This window comes from Podarcis tiliguerta, assembly GCF_965153285.1.
Source record: "Podarcis tiliguerta genome assembly, chromosome: 11".
Taxonomy (NCBI): Eukaryota; Metazoa; Chordata; class Lepidosauria; order Squamata; family Lacertidae; genus Podarcis; species Podarcis tiliguerta.
In genome coordinates, this window is record NC_139544.1 from 27,787,631 (window position 1) to 27,811,054 (window position 23,424).

Here is a 23,424-nt window from a genome sequence, read left to right on the forward strand (position 1 = left end):
ACCCTCTCTCATTCACGCTAAGCCATAGTTTGGCTCAGCACTGCATGCCAACTATCTCATAATTAAACCATATTTAAAGGTTGAAAGACTGAACCTTACAAATCTTCAGGTTTGCACATTTCATCCCTCCTCTGGCACAGCCATGTGGGCTTTAGGAGGATTTACTTCCATCTTAGGTTAACTGTGGCTTGCAATGTCATCTGAATGTGGACAAGCTGTGGTCAAACTTAGCTATAGTTAGTGAAAACAAACCAGCTTCTAGTATTTAGGAAAATAACTTTTTTTTTTAAGCCATAATTAAGACTAACCACAGTTTAGGGGCTCATATAACTTGCCCAAGCGCAACATGCTAAACAACCAAAGAGAAGGGGGACGTGTGTGAACCTGGTAGCAGGCTAGACCTAACATTCTTTTCCTACTAAACCATGATTTATGTTTACATCTGAATGCAGCCTAGCTGGCATACAATTTAATACCAGAAAGTTGAAACTCTGTAGCAGTTTAAGGAATGGAGAAAGTGAGAACTCTGGAAACATCTTAATGGCATCTAAATCTGGTGGCGACAATTGGATTGGGTTTTTTTGGGGGGGGGTCTATATGAAACCCACCAAGGATCTGGTCATGTCCATTTTAAATTTCAAGTGCTTTTTGATTGTAATCTTACTTTCTAACTCTGCAAACGTATCACTTATTCAGTACACTAAATCAGGGTAAGTATTAATGAAAGGCTTTCTTGTGCTTCTTGTAGGTTGTATAATGCATGCCCAGTCATGAAATGATCGGTATCATGCCTGAGTCGCATTCCTGGACATTTCTATTTCAATTCATGCCCTCTTTTTAACTCCCTTTTTCTAGTTTACACTTCTAAAAATTCACACAGCTTTTCATTTTCCTCTAACTTTTTAATGCATTTGCCTTGATAATGATTCAGTTAGATGACTTTCCTACCTCTGTTCTGCCCTATCCCTTTCATAGCAATATTAAGGATATCCACTCAGTTCTTGAAGTGACAGTTTATGACGAAGACCGAGATCGGAGTGCTGACTTCCTGGGCAAAGTGGCTATACCATTGTTGTCTGTAAGTTTATTATTATTATTTGGTTAATGCACTGCTCTGTATATTTTTATGCTCGTGGAAAAAAAAAATCAGGGCTGTCTGTCATTTTTCAACCAAGGTCTGTAATAAGAACACTAAAAAATTTAACATACTCAATTCACGGCCATGTTGAATCCCATGATAGTTAATTTTTCCTGACAGACTTGGTCCTGGTAATGAACAGGTACTTGTCAGAATTGCCACAGTTGTTTTGGGTTCTCTGTCAGTTTCAGCAGCTGGGGGTCAAAGGTCACTGAGGGAGTGTATTCAGCGGAGACTGCGAGACAGACGGCTGTCATGTCCTTTTCCCGCAGATTCAAAATGGTGAACAGAAAGCCTACGTCTTGAAAAACAAGCAGCTGACAGGGCCAACAAAGGGGGTCATCTATCTTGAAATAGATGTGATTTTTAATGCTGTAAGTCTTAACTTTGCCTTTTTTGTACTGCTAAAGAGTTCAGTTTCATGAAAGCTTTTGTTCCTGATTTGTAGAGAATTTCTGTCATTCCTCATTTTCTCTAAACCTTGATGTATGCTGCAGAATGCTCTTCTGCCACTGGCTGAGACACCCACTTTGCTACTACTGCTGCTAATGTATACACAAGCATAAGTTTCTCTGCCTCACATTTCTGGATTATAGTCTTGGCCCCATGACTTTTAAATGCTACAGTGATGATTCTATAGATATTTGTGCAGTTCTCAGTCCCTAAACAATATATTTTGATATATAGGTGAAAGCCAGCTTCCGAACGTTAATGCCCAAAGAACAGAAGTATATTGAAGAAGAAAACAGAATTTCTAAACAGGTAAAGAGTTGGAAACTATTATTTATTCCCAATAGACAGAATATCAAGTGAAACCTTATGACTGTATTTTGGCAAGCATTGATAGCTAAGAGAATAGCACATCTCATTTATATTGAAAAACTTATCTGGAGTTATCAAAGAAAATTTGCACAAATGCAGATTTTTAAGTCTTCTAAATCCCTTTCTGCCAGATTTAGTTATTTGTAAAATGTGTGCATGATAACTCTAATTAAAGTTGTTAGTCTGCCCCCATGTATCAGGTTATAGCACAGGTGGCTGTAAACTTAGTCTAGCATAAATTTTGGTGGCCAACTTTGACCTGGAGGAACTCCCATATTGTTTTGGATTATGGTATGTATCAGCCTTTTGTTCTCTTAGTTCTCCTTTTAAGGTGCTTATTAGAAACTTAACTCAGTCAAATATATAAAATCCCTTTGATTCTGCAACATGATTGACAAGATTCTTCTTTTTCATGTATGTTTACTAACGAATTGCTGCAATATTTACCAGCAGTAACTGTTTTCAAAAGTGCAATCCTACTGAATGCTTTCAACTTAAATAATTTTTAAAATCTTGCAGCCATGATGTTCATGTTTCCTTCTGGAGGATAAGAATGTTGGTCACTGAAGAGTCAAACACTAAACAACTCTTCTTTGTAGAATCTTATTTGTGTGCTTTTCAGTGTTTTATAATTATTGCATGAAATCATCAGTACAGAGATTTTATAAGCAGCAATATAACACTTCCATTACCAGAAAGTAAGCAGGCATGCCTTGCGGTGTGTGTGTGGGAGGGGGGGGGGAATATACAATACCTATTCTTCCAGACGTATAGGTGCTGCTCAGAAATGGCTAGACTCATATGCAGAAAAATAGTAGCAAGGAACTTATGACTATTACTAATCAATGAATAGTATCAAATCTTGGTTTGTAGTATAAGAATCTCCTTAGAGCAAGTTCTTTTCTTAAATATCAGAGATCTTGAATTAGTGAATATAACCTAATACTGTAAAATGTAAGTTTAGTAAAAGTTAGTGAGTTCGTCTCCAGATGAACTTCGTGGTACTCAACTATTCATTTTAAAACATAATTTCTTAAAAATCTACTTGTTCATTCTTTTCATGAAACGTATTGTAGTTTCACAGCTTACATGGAAAAAGTTACTTCAATTTCCTCAGAGATAATTACTCAGAACTGCATACGTGGTTTCTCAGCAGTCATTTCTTTAGTATCAAAAATTGATTCAGCCAACTCCAGTGCAAAAAATCTAGGTTCATATAATAAATCTTTGGATCTCAGTTCTTAGAGTGTGCTTAAAGATTGGGAAGGAAACATTAGTAGGTACAATTGTACTGTCATTTAAATTATTTTCATGCTGTATAGCAGAACAGTGCAAGCCTACAACTACTGATAATACTGATAAAAATCTAGATAATGAGTTTTCCCCTTTACTGCAATACAAAATATTGTCTGTACAGAACAGTATTTTCAGTTGAAATGTGTTGTGAGCAATTTTCATAGCTAAAACGCACAAACTGAGCCGACACATTCTACTTTTCTTTCCTCCAGCTTCTTCTAAGGAACTTCATGCGGATGAAGCGTTGTGTCATGGTTCTTGTAAATGCCGCCTACTATATAAACAGTTGCTTTGACTGGGATTCACCACCAAGGAGTCTTGCTGCTTTTGTGGTATGATATTAACCTTAATATTAATATATGTGTATACAAAAAAATAAATAAATGTAATGGTCTCATCAATAGGACATATATGAAAGATCACAGTCAGTACCTAATAATCAATCTGTAGTTTAAAGCCAATATTAGAACATCCAGGGCTTCCTAGAATTGGCTTTCTTCTACTATCAGTGACCTCTAATACCCTAACCTTAAAACTCCAGGAAGTTTAATGCCAGTACATTCTTCTCTCTAATTCCAGTGGTATAGGAAACTTCAAAGTGCTTGAGTTCACCATGGCATCATAGCCATGCTCCCAATGATAATCTATAAATGTAGGCAGGTGTATTGATCCTAAATAAGCTCTGTATAGGCATACTTGCATACACATATACAGTGAGGGGGGGAAGTATTTGATCCCCTGCTAAATTTGCCCATTTGCCCTCTGACAAAGAAATGACCAGTCCATAATTTTAATGGTAGGTTTATTGTAGCTGTGAGAGACAGAATAACAACAGGAAAACCCCCAGAAACCCAGAAGACAGAAGACGGAGATGGATGTGCATTATAGTAAGTGAAATAAGTATTTGATCCCGTTGCAAAAGATGACTTAGTACTTGGTGGCAAAACAGTATGGCACACATACTGCCATTTTACATGCTGGTGGAACCAATTTTCAACTGATTAATAACAAATGATAGAACAACTGTGTATTCCCCATCACATATTCCCCATCCCTCTGCTATTACAGCCACCCCAAGTTAACAACACTGGTAAATGTGGTTGCTGCAGATGGGTGATGCCATTATCACTTGTTTCACAGTAGGAACAAAGTTCAATACCTTTGAAGTCATGTCCCATGTGAACATTGAGGACCTTTAATATTCCATTCTTTGGGTATGAGGTTCTAAAGCTAAGCCATTCATACCTGCCAGCCTTAGACGAAATATCTGACTGTGTGAGAAATGGATCCTCAGTTGTTTATGTTATACATATCCACCAGATCTGCCTCCATCCAAAAGAACTTCCCACCCAGTATTTTCTGTGTGTCAGTTTAATACAATTTTATTCAAGACGTCTTAACTTAGACGTTTTTCTTCTACGTCTTCACTTCCTTGCCACGACACCAAATAGGAGCATTTTGAGGAACAAAAACAGATGCTCCAAAAACTTGCAACTTCTTTACGTTAGTCATCTTGGACTCCTTTAGGAGGAAGGGTGAAACGGAAATTTAATAAATAAATAAATAGACAACTGATCATTTTAAGATCTGAGAAATGTGATAAGAGACATTCCAGAAGCCTTGATAAAAGGTTATGCCTGTATAGATAAGTTTCAGAAACCGTTGCGTAATAACTTTACTCAAAATGCTGCTGCTTTTGTGTGTTTACTTCCTGCATTAGCTCTGGGAGGTGCTTGTGACATAATGGCATAATGTTCCTTTTGCCTGATGAAGGGAAGCACTCGTATAGGGCATCCTCTCCCTTGTGGTCTCCTGAGCTGGAGTAATAAAGGGTGTGACCATTTGGCTTCTGTAACATTACTTCTTTAGACAATACAAGGTGTAGCTTAATAACAGAACCAATATGTTGATATAGGAACAATCTTTATTCTGCAGGATATACCCGTCGTGGCAGTACTTGTCATTATTTTATTTTTATTATTTAAACTTGTATGCTACTTTCCCACATAAATGTGCCCAAAGCAGCACATATGATTAGAGGCAGCATGCTTTGAATACCAGGGGCTGGGGAATCAGGTTCAGCATCAGCACATAGCACAGTCAGGCAAATGCCCACCACCACTGATACCTATGCAGGTGGGCCCTTTAGCTGCTTGGCATTGAGAAGAATTCCAAGTGATTGCAGTGAGGAAGTCATTTGAATCTTTTGCTAATGACTTTGAATGCAGCATTGTTCCAGAGTGGTTCTGCATTGAGGGTGCTGGGAAGAATTAAATTGATAGCTCTTGCATGCTGTAGCAGCCTGGAGATTCTGTTAGCCCCGAATAGCAAGGGGAAAACACCAGCAGCACAGGATCCTTTCTGATTCCTCCCTCTTCATTGATCAGCACAGAGAAGACTGCCAAGCAGTTGCAAAAAGGGACCATCAGTTGAATCCCTCCTCGCTGTCTTTGATGTTGTAGAAAACTGGGTTTAGGTGAGATTAAATTCACTTTAAGAAAAGCAGCCAACTTTGAAATCTGTACGAGTGACCTTCTAGATGAGAGCACAGTCAGGTCCTCCAGCATCTTGCTTCCAATAGTGGGCAAGCAGATGCCCATGCGCTGCCCAAAGGCAGGAAGTAGAGGCAACTGCCATCTCCCTCTTGTTCTCCACAGGACCAGGTCTGAGGTGACCTTGGCCAGAGTGTCCTCACTGGGCCCCCCAAATGGCCCTGTCTTGGGGGAACTTACCAAGCAATGGGGGCTATGAATAGTGGTGCAAGCAGTGCCTTGAGAAAGCCACCGTTCTTGAGCAAGCTGTAGTCAAAACAAAACTACTATGAAAGAAAATTAAATTGTATTTCCCCCTGCTCTTCAGATGTATCCATCTATCCTAAATATTTTTATGGTTTATACATGCCCTTTAGAATCTTATTCAAGATCTACTGTAGGATCAACTTTGTGCCTCAGGTGTAATGAACATGAATGAGTAACGACCTGTTCTTTCTTAGATGCTGCCTGTCCTTTTACAGGCACTGTTGCTTCAGAACTGACAAGCTAAAGTCCATCGGTGCAATGGACTGTATTTTTAATCTTCAATAAAGTCTCTTCTGATCCCTGTTCCTGCCCTGCCTCTTTTGAACCTATTAAGTAATCTGCTGTGATGTCACAGCGTGGCATTGGAGATATCACAGCCCATCTGTCTTCCACAGCCTCTGATGTCATATGTGGGTTGCCAGTGTTGGTCTAGGCAGAAGTGCTGAGAGGGTCTTGTGAAAGACACATAAGTTGACAGGCAGATTAAAAAATTAAACACTTTCATCTTTGCATGCCGTGGTCTTTAGAACCTCTTTACACCTTTTTGAGAGGTTTCAAAGCCTTTTAATAGAGGCAGATAGCACATGACAGCTTATACCCTAGAGTTTTGACCAAGATCGTAAACCAGAACTCAACAACCTACAGTGTTGTCAGAAAACCGCAACATGTACGTTATTATTGTTGTTGTTGTTGTTGTTGTTGTTGTTGCAGTTCTGCATACAGTTCCACATTGTGTCCCCCTGTGAAATTTCTGAATCTTAGGCAGGTTGATTAGCTCCAGGAATGTAACCTAAGGGTACAGTTGTGCAAACTAAAGGAGCACATCTTGAGGTTTGAGTTAAGGAGACATTGGATTTAAATAGTCCCTTTATCATAACATGAGATTTAAATGTTGCAGCACTTTGGGGCGGAGATGCTGAAAACCACCGGATTTCCTATTTTAATATCCCTATTGCCTACTCTATATTTTATTTGGGTGAAATCCAACATAGTGCATGCAGCAGGGCTTCCTCTGCTCCTGACTGTTGCCCTGCCCTCTGGATCAGATTTTGAAGGTGGACAGGGGGCTGCATCAGGGTGGAGAGGAAATAGTCCTGCTGCACAAGCAGAAATCTGTTCTGCCTGCTGTTGGGCACAACTGGATATCACCTTTTGTTTTTAACACTTGGAGAAAACAATAAGTAAAAGCAACTTGAATATTTCATTCATGAGCTGTTCTATCAAATGCATTGCGGTGCTTAAATTAATCAGTTTTCATTACTCCTACGTAATTTTAGCAAGAAATGATTATTACATAAATACTTTACGCAGTTTTCTCAACTGTGGAAATGGCAAGGTTTGTCTTTAGAACAACCTAATGAAGATACTGAAATGCTTTCTAAATTGGGTTCCGTTTTCTCCAGGCTCTTGATTCATGCACCTGTGGATGTGGGCAATTGCAGGGAGATACAGGGCAGGAGATGAGGGGCCGTATGCAACCTCTTTCACTGTCACTTCTTACTTTAATGAGCCAAAAAATAATTGGACAACTAAGCTATCAGTAAAAGGACACACTTCAACATGAGTCAGTGAATTATTTTGCAGGACAAACTTTAATCTTTATATATGATTGTGGATAATTTGTGGTACCATTTATCCAGCTTGAATTGTTTTAGCCTTTTCAGTTGTTATACAGTAAGTACTGCTATGTTAACATTAACATTTGATATTTTACACATTTAATTCCTGTACTGTTGTGTGTGGTCTTCGGGGAAATGCGCTCCGGTGCTACAAGAGAGAGACAAAGTATTGATCAGCTAACATTTCAGCTACATTTATGTATGTCGCAAAATTAATGAAAATGCCAGACAAAAATGTCAGAGTGCACAAAAAGGTAGGATTTGAATTTTGGTAGTTTAGTGAAAAGTTTAAGAGGAATGTTATCACATGTCTGTTAGCCTACATTGTGCAGTTCATAACACAATAGCTAAAGGGGAAACACACATTTTACTGGGGAAGCACTGATCATGAATCTAGAAGGAAATTTAGAAGGAAATATGCAGTCCTGAAAGTAGGTGATGTTCCCAAATTTGGGAAATGTGAGTTCATTTATTCTAACATGGCTCAAAATAACAAATAGTATTTGCAAAAATGGTGCCTACATTTGCCTCTTCAGTTGGGGGAGTTTTGCAGTCCTCTCCTTTCTACTGTAGCTTATATTCTTCTAAAAACTACTTTTGAAAGTAAAACAAAACAAAACCCAGTAGTAATAATAATCTTTCTCTGGATTTTCCTAACCATTTTTGAGGCATCTGAACAAGGCCAACTCATTCAATATTTTTGTTCATATTGTCAGAGCCAATGCGAGATACTGTTCTGTGTGAGGCGGGCATAACTTCTAACCGCTACTGCTGCTGCCCCTCTTCACCACTGTCTGCTTACCCATTTAACATTTTTAACGTCACTAATGCAGTGTCAGTACTGGCAGTGTCCCCAGCTTCAGTCTCCCCTCTCTCTGGGCAAGGTGTCCCAGGAGACTGAGTGCTTGTGCTGCAGTGGCTTTATCGCCATAGCTGAAAATTCTTTTTAAATTATAAAAGTTTAGAAACATTAAATTTAAGAGAGCATGTTTAACTGCTGTGTCAAAGCCACAGTGAGGCAAATGCTCTCCTATTATCAGTTGAGAGATAAGGTAGCGGTTGGTGGGAAGTAGTGGGGGCTGCAGTGGTGAAGGAAAGGGATTGGGCAGGGTATCGCTCTGGAAAGCCTATAGGACCCAGGTGTGCATGGATAGCTTTGTGGGCTGACTTCTTTGGGATTTCCAAGAGAGACTGTTCTGACACATTGGCAGAGGTAGTTCTGTTGTCTTCTGGGCTGTGAGCATGGACCAAGTGACATGCATCATTTGCTATATGATAGTCTTCTTTTAGTTATAGAAAGTTTTCCCAATCATGCAACATGAGTATAGCTTTGAGCTGCATAATCTGACAGAAGAGAATTCCTTTTGCCGGAATCTAAAGGGTTGCGTGTACCGTTTAACATTTTCACCATTGCCCTTTCCACCACCATGTGTGTTAGCTGAAAAGCTTGTGAGTCAGAGGCTCCTCCAGTGCAAGAAAGGGGGAGATATTGGAAGGGGCTTGGTAATGCACACACCTATGTTCACATAGAAATGCTTTCTGTTCTCAGACAGGAGGACTCCTTGGAGACACAGCTTTAAGCTGAAGAAAATGGCTTGCCATCAGTGCTGTTTTTCTAGAAAAATGGGTGCCAAAACTCACCATGAACACCTCCCTTGTTCTCTTATAACAGCAATGGTGCCTACCTGCGAGGTGCCGGAACTGAGTTCCGGTGAATTCCTGCTGAAAAAAAGCCCTGCTTGCCATACTGATTTTATCCTGATCAGTATTTAAATGCCCTATTGCCCCCCCCCCCCCCCAGTTCTGCTAGACGTTTTCTTAGGGATGACTGAAACAAAAAGTGCAAGCGAAGTGCTTCATGGTGCAAGCGAAGTGCACAGAAATTCTTTTTCCTTCAGTAAATTGTGTGCCAGTGACCTAACATGGATGGTAAATGATCAGATTTATGCACAAACAAAGCAGTATTTAATGGCAGGATTTGGAGACGTATTCCCAACAACTTTGGTGTGCCTAGTGGGATATTTGACTTTGGGCAGTAGAATTCTGTGCCATTTCACACATTGCATCTGCAGACAGGGAGGGGAGAAAGAAGAAAGGGGGGAAGTGATTCTATTTTTTTCCTGAAACAACTATTTAAATACATCTTTGTTTTGCACCATAGATTTTACTGGTACAGAATCAAACATTTTTTTCTAATCTAAACCCTTGTCATCCCCTAGAAATCACTGCTATCCTTTCCGAGAGGGGAAAGACAAAAACCTCTTTCCCCCCCAGAAGGCTAACACTAGGTAAAGGAGGCAATTTAGACCAGGGAAATACGTAATTTCATACAGTTTAAACAATGATCAGTAATAATTTTTAAAGCAGGATAAATGGGAGATGTGGCGTATTTTATTTGATTAAAGAGTATTTAATAACGCAAGTAGACAACTGGCAAGGAAACAGTTTTGAAACGTGTCATGTAAGGAAATACTTTTGCATATGGAATGTGTAAAGCTATTTCCTGCGTAATTACATCACTTTAATCTGCAGTTGATCATACATATAGTGATTGTACAATAAAAGATCCCATCCAACAATAAGCGTGCTTAATAGCTAAATATTCCAACCGAATGCAAAACAGTAAGATAGAGAAATATATATTTAATATGAAATCCCTGCTTGGTTTAGGAATAGGAAACATGCTCAGTCAACTCTTTTAAAAAAGGAATATCAAGTGTGCAGCCAAGGAAGAGCTTACTTATCCTTCAGTTTTTCAAAATGTTCTTCCCTGCCAAACCAGTGCTTCAGATCAGTTTCCTTATATATGAAGGAAAGAATTATCTTGATTCTCAGCTTAGGACATCTACCACAGGTAAACATGAGTGTTGAAAGCCCCCCCTTCCTCTGTTTCCAAGTCTTTCTGTGTCCCTTTTCAGGCTCATCTACTTGTTGCCCTAGGCCAATACTGCTTTGCTGACCCGGTCTTCTTTGATGTCCCTCACTAACAGTGTCGTTTTCCCCATTTGTTTTCACATTTCCAAGGGCTGCTTTTGTGCTGACTCTTCGGTCAGCAGGTGCAATTCCCATTGACAACAATTCTTCATTAAAAACAGAGTGCAATCTAGGCTGTATGTTTGCCTAGATTCCTTAATTAAAGAGTTAAATAAGTAGCCGGCGAAAGTTTTAGAGAAGTCTCTAGGACAGGCAATAGTCTTTTGCTCATGATGTGTGCAATTCTCAGTGTTAAATTAGACATTAGAGCTAGGTTATCATTGAGAAAGAGTAGATCTTGCCTTGTTATTCAAAGCAAGCACCCAACTTGCTTGAAAAGCCAGAGGAGCTGGATGTTGTTGGACAGCAGATTTGAAATTAATCTCTTTCCAGAAGAGAGTAATCTAATTTACAGTGTGAGAAGCTGGATGATTAGAGGTGGTTTTGTGGGGTTTTTTGCCTGAAATGGAGATTTCTTTCAGAAGTATTTTTCTGTAGAATGTAGAATTGGTGGGAAATGCTGTTTCGTGGGGAAAAAATGGATGTTTTCAGAACTGAAGATCTGCATTTTATAATCATTAATGCATTTGAAGGAGAGTACATATAATACTCTACAAAGCAGAATGTTGATCAAATTCATGATACATTTTTAAAAAAACAAACCCTAACAGTCATTAGCTCAGAAAAAGTGAACTTTCTGTTAAAGGGCAATGCAAAATTGGAATACAGTGAAACTGCAATTAATGTCTACCTCACAGTAGCCTTTATTGCTTTCCAGAACTATATTGTCAACATGATTAGGCATGTCTGTATTCATATTATAATAGATCACCTTCCTTAACTAGAAATAAGTCATTAATGGGCCAATTCAAGTTTTCTCTGCCTCATTAAAAAGATAAAGCTAAAAAACCCCACCTCTTTTTGACTAATCTTGTATCAGTTAAATCCTGCATATTTATTACTTACAACATAAATATTCCCTCATATGGAAGAAATGTGTAGAATCCATTCTAGGATGTATTTGACTTCCTAGTAAAATGCAACATTTGATAAAAATCCAAAGTATTCATGTTGGCCAACAAGGAAAATCCAAAAATCCATAATGGCATTGTCGTACTCTGTGTTTTGGATTGTTTGAGAATTTTGCTTTGAACAGCTTTTGTGTTTCCCCATGTAAACTTAAGCAAGTAAGAAAATGGTGTGTGTGTGTGTGTAACCATTGGATCAATTTCAGCCCCCTCCTCCTAATTTTTCTTCCATAAGAATCTGTATGTCACATGTCAATAAGTAATGCATATTACTCTGCTATAAGATTGTCACCAACTTTTCTCTGTTAATGAAAGCAGTGTGTGTGGGCAGCATCTCTCTCTCCCTCTCTCTTCTCTGCCTGTTTATAATGGGTGGGGTGGGGGAAGAGAGTCTTCTCTTTCATTCTCTGTAGTGTTTAATCCCAGTGATTCTCTCCACATCATCCCTGCCAGGGTGGTTTAGCTAGCTAGCAACATTTCATTAGCTTCATTTCCTCCCCACTTTTCCTGCCATAACGCTGTGCAACTCCCAACCCTTCACTCTTTCCTTCTCTGCATTCTTCCACTTGTTGTGCATAAGATCAAGGCAAAACTTGCACACTGGAGTGCTTTCAGAGCTATGATGGGATAGTAAAATCTGTTTATTCCCCCCCTCCTCCAAAAAAACCCAGGAATTGGTAGGAGGCTTGTGTGCCTACACCAACCAAATTGGCAAGCATACAATGGCTCTAGTTTAAAACAAAGCCTATTAGAGGTACAAATAATTATTATTTAATCTCCCTTGGTAACTTGTGGATTATTGGAATTCTTGATGAAACAGTCTGCAAGATTTTGTATTGACTGAAAGAAACTCTAATGCAAAAGAACAACAACCCACTATATGCTTAAGATGACTGCAGATTTGAGAAGTAGTCTGCCTCCCTCATGTCGTACCATTAGCATAGAAAGCATGAATTAATAAAAAATGTCACAATGTTACATAATGATAACAATTAACAGTGTGAGGACTCATTAACAGTACTCTTAGCACTCAACTTTTAAGTAAATTGTCACATTTCTAACCATGAATTTATAACACTTCACAGATTTAGTTTCAACCAAAAAATTAATTTGGCTAGCTAAATGCTGACACTTTTTTTATGGCTGATAGCAATTAAGCATTTTAGATGCATTGTATAGTATTCAAACCTGTTTATTTTCAAAGCTTAGAAAGAACTGTGAAACTAATAACAACTGAGTTATGAGAATGCGTTGTTTCTTTATGTGTCCTAATGCTACAGTTGTTGTTCACTGTATATCATCTTACTATCAGCCTTTATAAAATGTATCCATTTCAGCGATGGATCATTTGAGCATGCCTATGCAATTCACAATTGAAAACTCTGGCAGCCCTATCTAGTACTACCAAAATGATATCAATGAACTGGATGGAGTTACCTACCACAGGAACAATTACCCGATCAGGGTCAAATACCCTTCCACCTTTCTACCTGAACACCTGCAAATTGAGCTGTGTCCCATTCAGAATTTTAAGAACAGAGCCATTGTCAGGGAAGTAGTTTGTTTCTGGGAGAAAATTATGCCAGTTCTCTTTTAAATGAAAGACAAGTCTGTTGTTACTTAAGGGATATTAGGCTTCACTGCATTTTTGAGGAAAACAAATTTGCTGTAACTTTATCTGTAATGTAGTACTGAATAGGTGCAAATAGGCTCTACATTGTATGTAGCAGAGCAGGGGAAATAAGGGTTTGTTAAAACCATAAAAGGGATTTGTAACCATTATATTTCTAAGGAACTGCTTTATCAGAGTCTGGGTTATAGGGGAAATGTTTTAGTTACAGCCTTAACATTAAATGCTTGCCTTGTATTTTACTCAAATGTAGTCTAAAAGAAGCAGGATTTTGTCTGTTCTGCTCACTTTGTGAAATCACAAATTTCCTGAAAGTAAACAGGCTTATAGTCTTCCATTTAGTGTTTTTAGCTAGCCAAGGATTACAGCACAGACTAAACCAAATTAATCATTCGCAAAACTGAACATTGATTTGTTTTGTGCTATGACTTTAGTTTATTCATTTAGTAAATAGCTGCTGATTTCACTATTTCACTTTTTATTTTTTAAAAATACAACTTTAAGTGCAGTTAAAATGCATCAGCGCATTAATTTCCCATTTACTCAGAGAAAATATTCAAAGCTAAATATTTTCCTTAGTGTTTCACTGGGTTATTTTACTTGGCTCATTCAAAATGCCTTTTGTATCTAATATTAACAATACATCTTGACTTCACCATAGCAGTTTATTCTTATAGAAAACAAGACAAAACAAATGGTATAGAGAATACTTTGTCTTCATGAAAAGTGTGTTGCTGAGTCGTCTATCTTAATTTCTTTTTTTTTAAAGTACAAATGTGAAGTGAAACTACTAAATTTATTGAGAGATATTTGTGAATGGAGTCTACCTTATATATTTCAGGAAGCAGCCCTGAGAGTCAGAGGAAGGGCAGGTGAACAGTTGTACCTGCTAAAACCAAGGGTCAGTTAATTAAACTCAGCAATTTTTCACCATAGTTTTCAGGATCATGCATGCAGATCCTGTAAACCAAGATTCATGTGAAATTGCTGGTTATGAAATAAAGGTAATGGAGATTTGTACACTTCAAAAGACTGAACCTGCACTTCTCTGTACACTTACTTGGGAGTAAGCTTGTTGAAGTTGGTGGGACTTGCTTTTAAGTAAACATGATTAGGAACAACCTGTAACGGTGTGAATGTTTACTTAAAAAACAAATCTCACGGAGTATTTGAGTATTTATTTCTGGGTTAGAAGTTTATTTTAGGACCAAACTATTAATCTGTAACCTTATGGGAAAAAAATTGGGAGTAAATTCCACTAAAAGTCAGACCTGCAAGTAAACGGGACTTGGCAGTAAAAGTGCAACCCAGAGCCCTTTTAATAAGTGGGATTTCAGTATACTGAGAATAAAAGTGTTGGTTGCCTGAACAGAATCATGCCACATCTTCTGTGCCCTTTTCTGTCAGTAGCAAGATGCAAAAAGCGCTACTTGACTGACAGAATGGATCCATATTTACCATGATGTTGAAGCTGTCTGTATTTAGATCTAGAAATAAAAGTTATCCTTTAAAATGGCATTATATATGTTTCTGTTGTAAAAGTTAGAAAGTATAATTTAATTGCCATACCACTAAAAACCATTTTATGTCCAGGATGGATGAGGCACAATTTTAGTGAGATTTAAAGTACAAAGCAGCATAGGCAAACCAGATTAAAGAATGATTTATTATATTTGGGTTTTCACTTTTATTCACCTTTAAGACATCTATTTTAAAAGAAAGTTTAAAAATAATCTTGATAACCAGAACAAATGATAAAAATGAGACATCGAATTCACAAAGGCTTTATAACTTTATGACAAGTAATTCATCTTTTGGGGTTAGTATAGCATTCTGCACCAGCATATGACTCATAATTGACAATCTCAGTTGTATTTTTGTTCTTTTATGGATTTTAAAGACTGAATAATGCTAAAGATCAGAAATCTTTTGGAAAACCCATGCATTAATTATTATTTTTCAAGAAACATTGTTAAAAGTTTTTAAAGGTAGTGATGCTTGTTTTTATGCAGAGAGAAATTTTGTGGGAAGACAGAGTTGTCATTAGAAATATGGAAATAATTCATGTCTTAATTCATACGCATTCTGAATCATGGAGCTTCTGAGAACTAATGTAGAATTTCAGCAGAGTTTATAAGCACATTGAAGTAATCTCTAAAAATATGTAATTGGCCAAGATTTGATGTTCACATGTGAAATCCAGTTTTAAGGCTGACTTTTCCTCTTAGTATTTCAGTGGGCACAGTTCTCCCGTATAATTTAAGGATCTGTGTTGATCATTTTAAGACTAGCCCTATTCATTTTAAAATCTGTTAAAATATTTTTTTAGTTTGTATTTTGTATTTTCCTTAAAAAATAATAATTATAAATTGTTGTAAATTTCAATACAGTTGAATTGGTTTTTTTCTAATACAGTCCTTTTAAAAGCCTGTAATATTGCCTCCCACCAAATATATTCACCATGATTACAGTACAAATAAAAATGGCACTTAAAAAAAGTCAGCCCAATAGAGAAGTTTTTGCAAAGTAGGCATAATGCATTTTAAAAAATTAAATATTAAGTAAAAATGCATTTCTCAGTTTCAAATTGGAATCATTTCATTATAATGAACACATTTATGTATTTTTTTATTTTAAAAGTTTGCTCTTTAAATATTTCCAAAACATTTTTTTAAATTGTAATTAGATTATTAGGTCAAAAATCTGCAGATTTCCATCCTGATTTTTTTAAGCTGAATAGAATAAATTTACAGCAATATAAAGTGAATGTTTTTTTAAAAAAATATTCAGCAGTGTTTGCATTTAGATGGCACCCTTTCTTGATTTTAGACTCTTAAATAAGATTAGTGGAATTGAACTGTTACTGTAAAATCTGTATGCATACAATACTTCAGGCTGCAGTAGTCTTAAAACAAATATTAAACCTATTGATAGCTCTTTTGAATTATTTTAAAAAGAGTTTGTTTAATCAGTAATATGTATTGACATAGTTAATTTGCACATTTAATAGAATAAGAAATGTGAAGTGAAAATGTTGAATTCAGCTCACAGCTGTTTTACAGAGAAAAGCCATCTCATACCGATGTTGTAAACTAACGAAGTGGGTAAATTCTTTGGGTGATATTCAGCTAAGTCATATTCAGAGTAGACCCCCATTGAACTCTGAGCATGAAGGACAATGGATATCACCCGTTGATTTTAATGGGCTTACTCTGAGTATGGCTCTCATTGGATATCACTCTTCATCATTTGCACAAAAAGCCTCCAACACGTATAGATTTCTGCCCACCATTTAATAAAATTCATTATTATATGTAGTTTGGAAATATTTTTAAGATGCTACTGTGTCCGTTAGTGACAAAATGTAGTGATTCTGTACAATGCATTAATTGTCTTTCTGAAACAGGTGTAGCTGATGCCCTGATTATGCTTAAACTATTCTAGGAAATAGTATTTAGAAGTCAGCCTGATTCAAAGGCTCCTTTTGTAGTTGCAGGAATGCTGAGATATTCGTAGAGTTCTTCTGCATGTAAGTGATTTTCCCATTCACTTTCCTGTTAAGAGGAGTTCTGGCTAGGCATCTCCTCTACATCCCCTCTCCTTGATGGAATTTCAATGTAGAAGCATTAGATCATGATCAGTAAGCACCAGCGGCGGAAGAGTATCAGTGTCTTCCCCCACCCCCAATTTTTAAGCTTGCCTATATCTTTGTTGTAGAATGCTAGCTTGCCTTGTTTCCTTGAGTTCACTAACTGCACTTTTAGAAAATGCCAAATAAGAGAAACTCATAAAAGCAAATGTGTGTTAATATTGGATTAACGGGGATGGAGGGAGAGAACAGTTTAAATGTTGGGATGGGGAGCTAGACAAAAAATAAAAATAAGGCCATTCTAAAAACTCTGTATAATAAGCAAAACAAACCTTTTATACATCTGCTATGTCGATATTTTAATATGGGGCGTTGTGGTGATTTTTAAAATTTCCGTCTTGTCTGTTGAACAAAATAACCATTAAATGTTGTTCTTCTTTTGAGCCTGTAGGTAGCACTGTTGCCTCACAAAAGCAATGATCTGTCAAAGAGGCACGGCCTGTTTTATTTATTTATTTAATCTTGGTAGCCTAAATCCTAGCTAGCAGTACATTTGCATAATTTCCAGACTTTCATGATGATCTGTGCTATTACAACAAGTGGCCTAAATATTGTCTTGGCCTTGGTGGGTCTCTCTTTCAAAGATGTTGTGTTCTGTTCTTTCCCTCTGTGATCTGATGGAGCCTCAGCTCAGCACCAAAGCCCAGTATGCTATTTGAAATCCCGAAAGTTACAGTGATAAGCTATCTGAAAAGAAAATTCTTTTTTAATGCATTGCTTTTCAGATACAAATGCATCTGTGGGGTTCTCTCTTAACGTTCTGCATTCCATTTTCTTCTTTATACAAAACACTATTCAGCACTTGCTTTATTTTCAACTCACTAATGAGGTAAATGAAGTCTCAATCTCTTAATCTTGCTTTTCTTTTCATCTCCGGACACGGCCACCTACAGTATTTCCATTAACTTGTGTGAGAACTGGATTGGTTCGTATGAGAGTGGCATATAGCAGTAGTAAGCGGTCCCTGCACGGCGCTTACACCATTTATTAACTAGTACTCTGAAGTTAGCAGCATGTGTGAATAACAGTTGCTGTTTGGAGAGTTCCCTGGTAAATGCTGTGAATGACCGCTGTAGGGTGAAACAACATAATTCAAAGCTTGCACGTTCGTAATTCTCCCAGAAGGGATGCATTGTCTTAAAATTTCCCAGAATGGCTAGTAAACAGAACACCAGCTACCAAAGTGCATCTTTGTCCAAGGTTCACATGGCTTTACCAGTGGCACTTTGAATAATCAAAATAGCCTTTTTTTTTTACCAGGGGGTTTGTTCTGCCCCTTAATACGTACTTTCTTTTAGATCCATTATACCCATAATCAGTATATGCTACCAAAGGAGATTTAGTTATTATTCTAACTAGCAATCATAGCTTCCCTGAATGAAAATTTGGAGCTTTATTCTATTTTATTAACAACAAAGCAGAGAAAAATACTGTTTTGAAGTTATCATAGATTTGTTATATCTTGTCTCTAAGGAAGATGGCCTTTAACGATTACAATAGTTTCCTTTTATTCATTTGTTTTTTTGGTTAACATAAGGCAGCTGTGAGTGTAAAATTCATTGAAATTCACTAAGTGGGATTCAAAAAAAACTTACAAAGGCCTATTAATGTGCATCTTTATTATTCCTTTGTCAGTGTGCTGCACCATGGGAGACTTGAGAAGGGAACACTACAGCCTTCTATGAACAAGCTGTTTTCTAATCATATTATCTGTGCATTTGTGCGTATACTAGAACATGCAAAGTCAAATGCAGGTGGGAGGGAGCTAACCTTTGACTCACTGTAGCAGCAAAAATATTTCAGGCTATCAGCATGGGAGTTTTCAGCTTTTCATTGTCTCAATAGAATAGAAGGTATCTTTATCTTGAAGGCGAAGAGCACAAATAGATCCCCTGTGTATGCTGTACCACTGTTTGCATGGATTCTTATAAAATGTGAACCTTGCAATTTGAAAAATTAGTGAGGGAATTCAAGCATAAAAGAAGCCGAGAAAAAGTATTATGCTATCTTATCTGAGTGAATGCAATAAGGTTAACAACGAGAGCCTCTCTTGCCTTTTTGGGGGGTGTATGTGATAGGTTCTCCTTTCTCTTTTTCTTCTCCCCCTGCTGCCTCCGCCCCAATTTTCACTGTCACTAGCGAAGTTAGAACAACTGGTGTTCACAAAAATGTTCATAGCTTTATTAGTCAGAGAAGGGAGACCATTTCCATTGTAGAGGGCCCCAAAGAATGAATAAGAGCTGTTGAATGCCTGGGCTCCATTGAACAGGAACACAAACTGATGTAAAGGAATCTTCTATCTATACATAATGAAATCTTCACAATGTTTTCATTTTTTCTTCCTTGTGGAAAGCGCCCAATACAATATGCTCTAGCAATAATGATTTTTTGTGTGTGTGTCTACAAAGTTATAAAGCTTTTATTTACATGAGAAATAGCTAAGCCAAGTAGGTATCTTAATTTTGAAAATAAGTAAATAAAAAACTGCCCTTGCCTAGTAATTTGGCAAAGCAAAAAGAAATGGGGGGGGGGGAGGTCTGTTGGTAACCGTAAATGCTGCTAGGATTCAAAGAGTTACCAATCACTTTTGCCAGCTCAGTAAGCTTTGCTGCTTTCTTATTCTGCCTGCAACATAGATGCACTGGGTGGCAGTCCAGAAGAGGCTTCAACATTTCAGGTGATGCAGGAGGGCTTCAGTACGAAGGTAGTGGGCTCAGAAGCCCCTGACTCAATTGTGCTTTGTAGAAAATGTAGACTTGGATGTAATTTAAGCAGTGGCAAAACACAGGTGATATTATGATCCTATATTATTTAGCTGAAATAGTGGTCTTGTAGCCCTTTAAACATTAACAAATTGATTGTGACATAAGAATTCATGGTCTGGAATCCACTTCATCAGATGCATGAAGTGTTATCTTCAACTGGCAGGTGTATATACATATGGGTGTTGAGAAAGGAAAATTATAAATAGTAGGGTCAAATGGTAATGAAATGCAAAAATGCAACAGTCTGTGTACTTTGACCCTACTGTTTACATGTCATGCATCTGATGAAGTGGACTTGAGGCCACTAAAATTTATGCCATAATAAATGTGTTTAGTCCTGAAGGTGCTGCAAAACCTTTCATTGGTTTTGCTACAACAGATTTGCACGGCTACCCTTCTGGAAACATTTACATGGTGTGGCTGAAGGTGTTGTAGATGTGGTGGTGGTGGTAGTTGTTGCTGTTATCTTCACCAGGTTGTCCAGGGCTGGCCTTAGGGAAGTCAGTAGTCAAATGTAAAATGTAGAGTACTTGTGTTGCCACCCTCTGGACCTCTCAAGGAGGAGGCACACAAAGAAGGGTCTTGGAAGATGATCTCAGGGTCCAGGTAGGTTCATTTGGAAAGAGGCGGCCCTTGAGGTATTGCAATCCTGAGCCATTTAAAGCTTTATAGGTCAAAACCAGCACATTAAATTGGGCCCAGAAACTAATTGGTAGCCAGTGCAGTCGGACCAGGATCGGTATAATATGCTAAAACTCTCTTGCTCCGGTGAGCTGCTGAATTCTGCACTAGCTGAAGTTTCCGAACCATCTTCAGAGGCAGCCTTACATATAACGCATTGCAGTAATCTAACCTTGAGGTTACCAGAGCATAGACAACAGTAGTTAGGGTATTCTTTTCCAGATAGGGGCGTAGCTGGGCCACCAGCCAAAACTGATGGAAGCCAGTCAGGGCCACTGAGGTCACTTGAGTGTCGAGCGACACCAAAGGATCCAGGAGTAACCCCAGGCTACAAACCTGCTCCTTCATAGGAAGTGTAACCCCATCAAAAGCAGGCGATCTCCCACCCATCCGGTCTAGGGAACCACCCTCTAACAGTGCCTCAGTCTTATCTGGATTGAGTTTCAGTTTGTTGGCTCTCATCCAGTCCATTACGGAGGCAAGACACTGGTCCAGCACTTCCACTACCTCACCTACAGATGTAAAGGAGAAATAGAGCTGAGTGTCATCAGCATACTGCTGACAATGTACTCCAAAACCTCTGGATAACCGGGGTTGTTTCCTGTAGATGTTAAACAATGTAGGGGATAGGATTGAGCCCTGCAGAACCCCGCATTGAAGATTCCACTGGGCTTAAAAGCATTTCCCAAGCAACACCCTCTGGGAAGGACCTTCCAAGTAGGACTGGAACCACCGCAAAGCAGTGCCACCCACCCCTAGTTCGGACAGTCGCTCCAAAAGGATACCATGGCCAATGGTATCAAAAGCCATTGAGAGGTCAAGAAGAATTAACAGGGACATGTTTCCCTTGTCTCTCTCTCAGTAGAGGCAACCAAAGCAGTTTCTGTGCCAAAACTGGGCTTAAACCCCATTTGAAATGGATCCAGAAAATCAATTTCTTCCAAAAGCGCCTGGATCTGGTCTGCAACCACTCGCTCCAGAACCTTGCTCAGGAAAGGGAGATTAGCAACTGGTCAGTAGTTAGTTAGGTTTTCCAAATCTAGGGAAGGTTTCTTAAGGAGTGTTTTTACCACTTCCTCCTTCAAACAGGCAGGGACCACCCCCTCTCATAAAGAGTAAAGTTACCAGGCGTCCCCTTTTCCCGGGGACAGTCCCCGGATTTACAAATCAGCCCTCATACAAAATCCATTGAAGTTGAAAAGTGTCCCTGGATTCATCGAAAAAAATCTGGTAACCTTAATAAAGAGGCATAGTTCACCTTCCTGACCCAGCCAGCTGTTTCCTCCCTGCTGGTTTTTATCAGCCAAGAGGGGCATCCTGACTGATCTGAGCACCTTGTCCACATCCTTGAGCCTTACCAACTGAAACTCATCCAACAAGACTAGACTGTGCTCTGGACACCCCATGAGATTCATCTGCTCTAACAAGAGAGTAAGGGTCTTGGTGGATTCAAGCAATTTTATCCTCAAAATGCTTTGCAAACAAGTCACAGCAAATGTGGGAGTTTTTTTGGGGGGGGGCTATTGAGCTGTTTTTATTCTGGTTAAGTATTTTGTGGTTTTATATTTTGACTTTATTCTGTGAACCACCCTGAGACCTCCGGTTATATAGGGTGGTATATAAATTCAATAAATAAAAATAAAACAAATAAATACTTGTTCCAACAGAAAATAACCCCTCTCTTTTTCTAGATGAGTTTTCACAGCGCATCTTGTAATCATAATTCAGATACTTTACTGGCATAGTTATAGTATGCATATATGCCTGAGTATATACAAAGGGATGACTCCAAGCATTTGCTAGGATGTGAGCAAAGGACTATATGTTCTGCTACCCAGGACATGCTCAGATCACATGCTGTGAGTCCTTTGTGTCTCGTATTGGGGACAATGTGTTGCACACTCTGACCAGAGGCAACCAACTTCAGTGGCTTTAAAAGAGGATTAGATCAATTCATGGAGGATAAGACTATAAGGGCCTGCTATGCTAGCCAGTATATTCCACTGTTTGCTGCCTTGGAAGTCAGTATGCTCCTACAAAGCAGCTTCTGGAAACCATAGGAGGAGAGAGTTCTGTCACACTCAGGCCTGTTTGCAAGCTTCCCCTGGCATCTTGTTGGCCACTATGATAACAGAATGTTTAACTAGAAAAAGGGCACTAGCTGGATCCAGCAGGGATCTTCTTACTGTCTGTCTTATGTGAACACTACACCTCTCTGCTTTTGAGATTCTTGCTATAGCACGCTATTCAATTCCTATGTTCCTGTCAGAGTTGTTGGATATCCTTGTGCACTGTACTAACATTTCAGGAAGGCAGATCCTGTGGATGCCTGAAAATGTAATGTGCTTCCAGAGAGCTCCAGGAATACAAGTATATATATACAAATAACATACTGTAGTCATTGAGGCTTTAAATTTCCATTTATTTTAATCTTACACCTCCTAAGTTACGGAAGTATCAGAAATTGTGAAATGCCAAAATTTTGTTGGGTTGACTGTTGATATCAAGCTGAATTCCTGTGATGGCACACATTGGGAATTTCTGGTGTATTTTGGTAGGAGGACTGGGAAAGTACCCAAAATTACAGTGACTTTCCAAGGGTTCAGACAGGTATGGGTTAAATGAACCAAGGCAACTCTACATATGTTTGAGTCACAAAATTGTACCAAGCAAATGTGTTTGGGTTAGTGTCTCTCTTTTTGCCACATAGGCTATATACGACAAAGTAATGCAAAAATAACTTTTGGGCCTCCAGGGGGCCAAAAGTTACAAGTCCCGTCATCCCTGGTCATTGACCATGCTTCCTGGGGTTCATGGGAGTTGTAGTTCAGCAGCATCTGGAGGCCCAGAGGTTCCCCACACCTGATGTGTAGACAATTATTCTTTGTGCTTCAAACCCCAACACTGAATAATATGCCCACAGGGTGCCAAGAAGTTATGTGTGAAGACCCAGATTAGGCAGGACTGTACTTTCACCTGCTAGATTCATTTTAGTTTTCAAAAAGCAGGTCTCGTTAATCCAGAC

General features: G+C 38.5%; 1 protein-coding gene across 11 annotated transcripts in view; it reads left to right on the top strand.

Moving 5' to 3' along the window:
• MCTP1 (multiple C2 and transmembrane domain containing 1) overlaps nt 1–23,424 on the top strand; it is a 166,912-nt gene that overhangs the window by 97,792 nt on the left and 45,696 nt on the right. For 7 of the 11 annotated variants that reach the window (XM_083403796.1, XM_083403799.1, XM_083403801.1 and 4 more), the window contains 5 exons: nt 976–1,078; nt 1,411–1,512; nt 1,826–1,900; nt 3,469–3,588; nt 4,057–4,143. In XM_083403796.1, coding sequence (XP_083259922.1) covers nt 976–1,078; nt 1,411–1,512; nt 1,826–1,900; nt 3,469–3,588; nt 4,057–4,143 — 487 coding nt within the window. The remainder of the gene's footprint in view (nt 1–975; nt 1,079–1,410; nt 1,513–1,825; nt 1,901–3,468; nt 3,589–4,056; nt 4,144–23,424) is intronic. The other 4 variants (XM_083403800.1, XM_083403802.1, XM_083403803.1 and 1 more) reach the window with 1 other exon arrangement.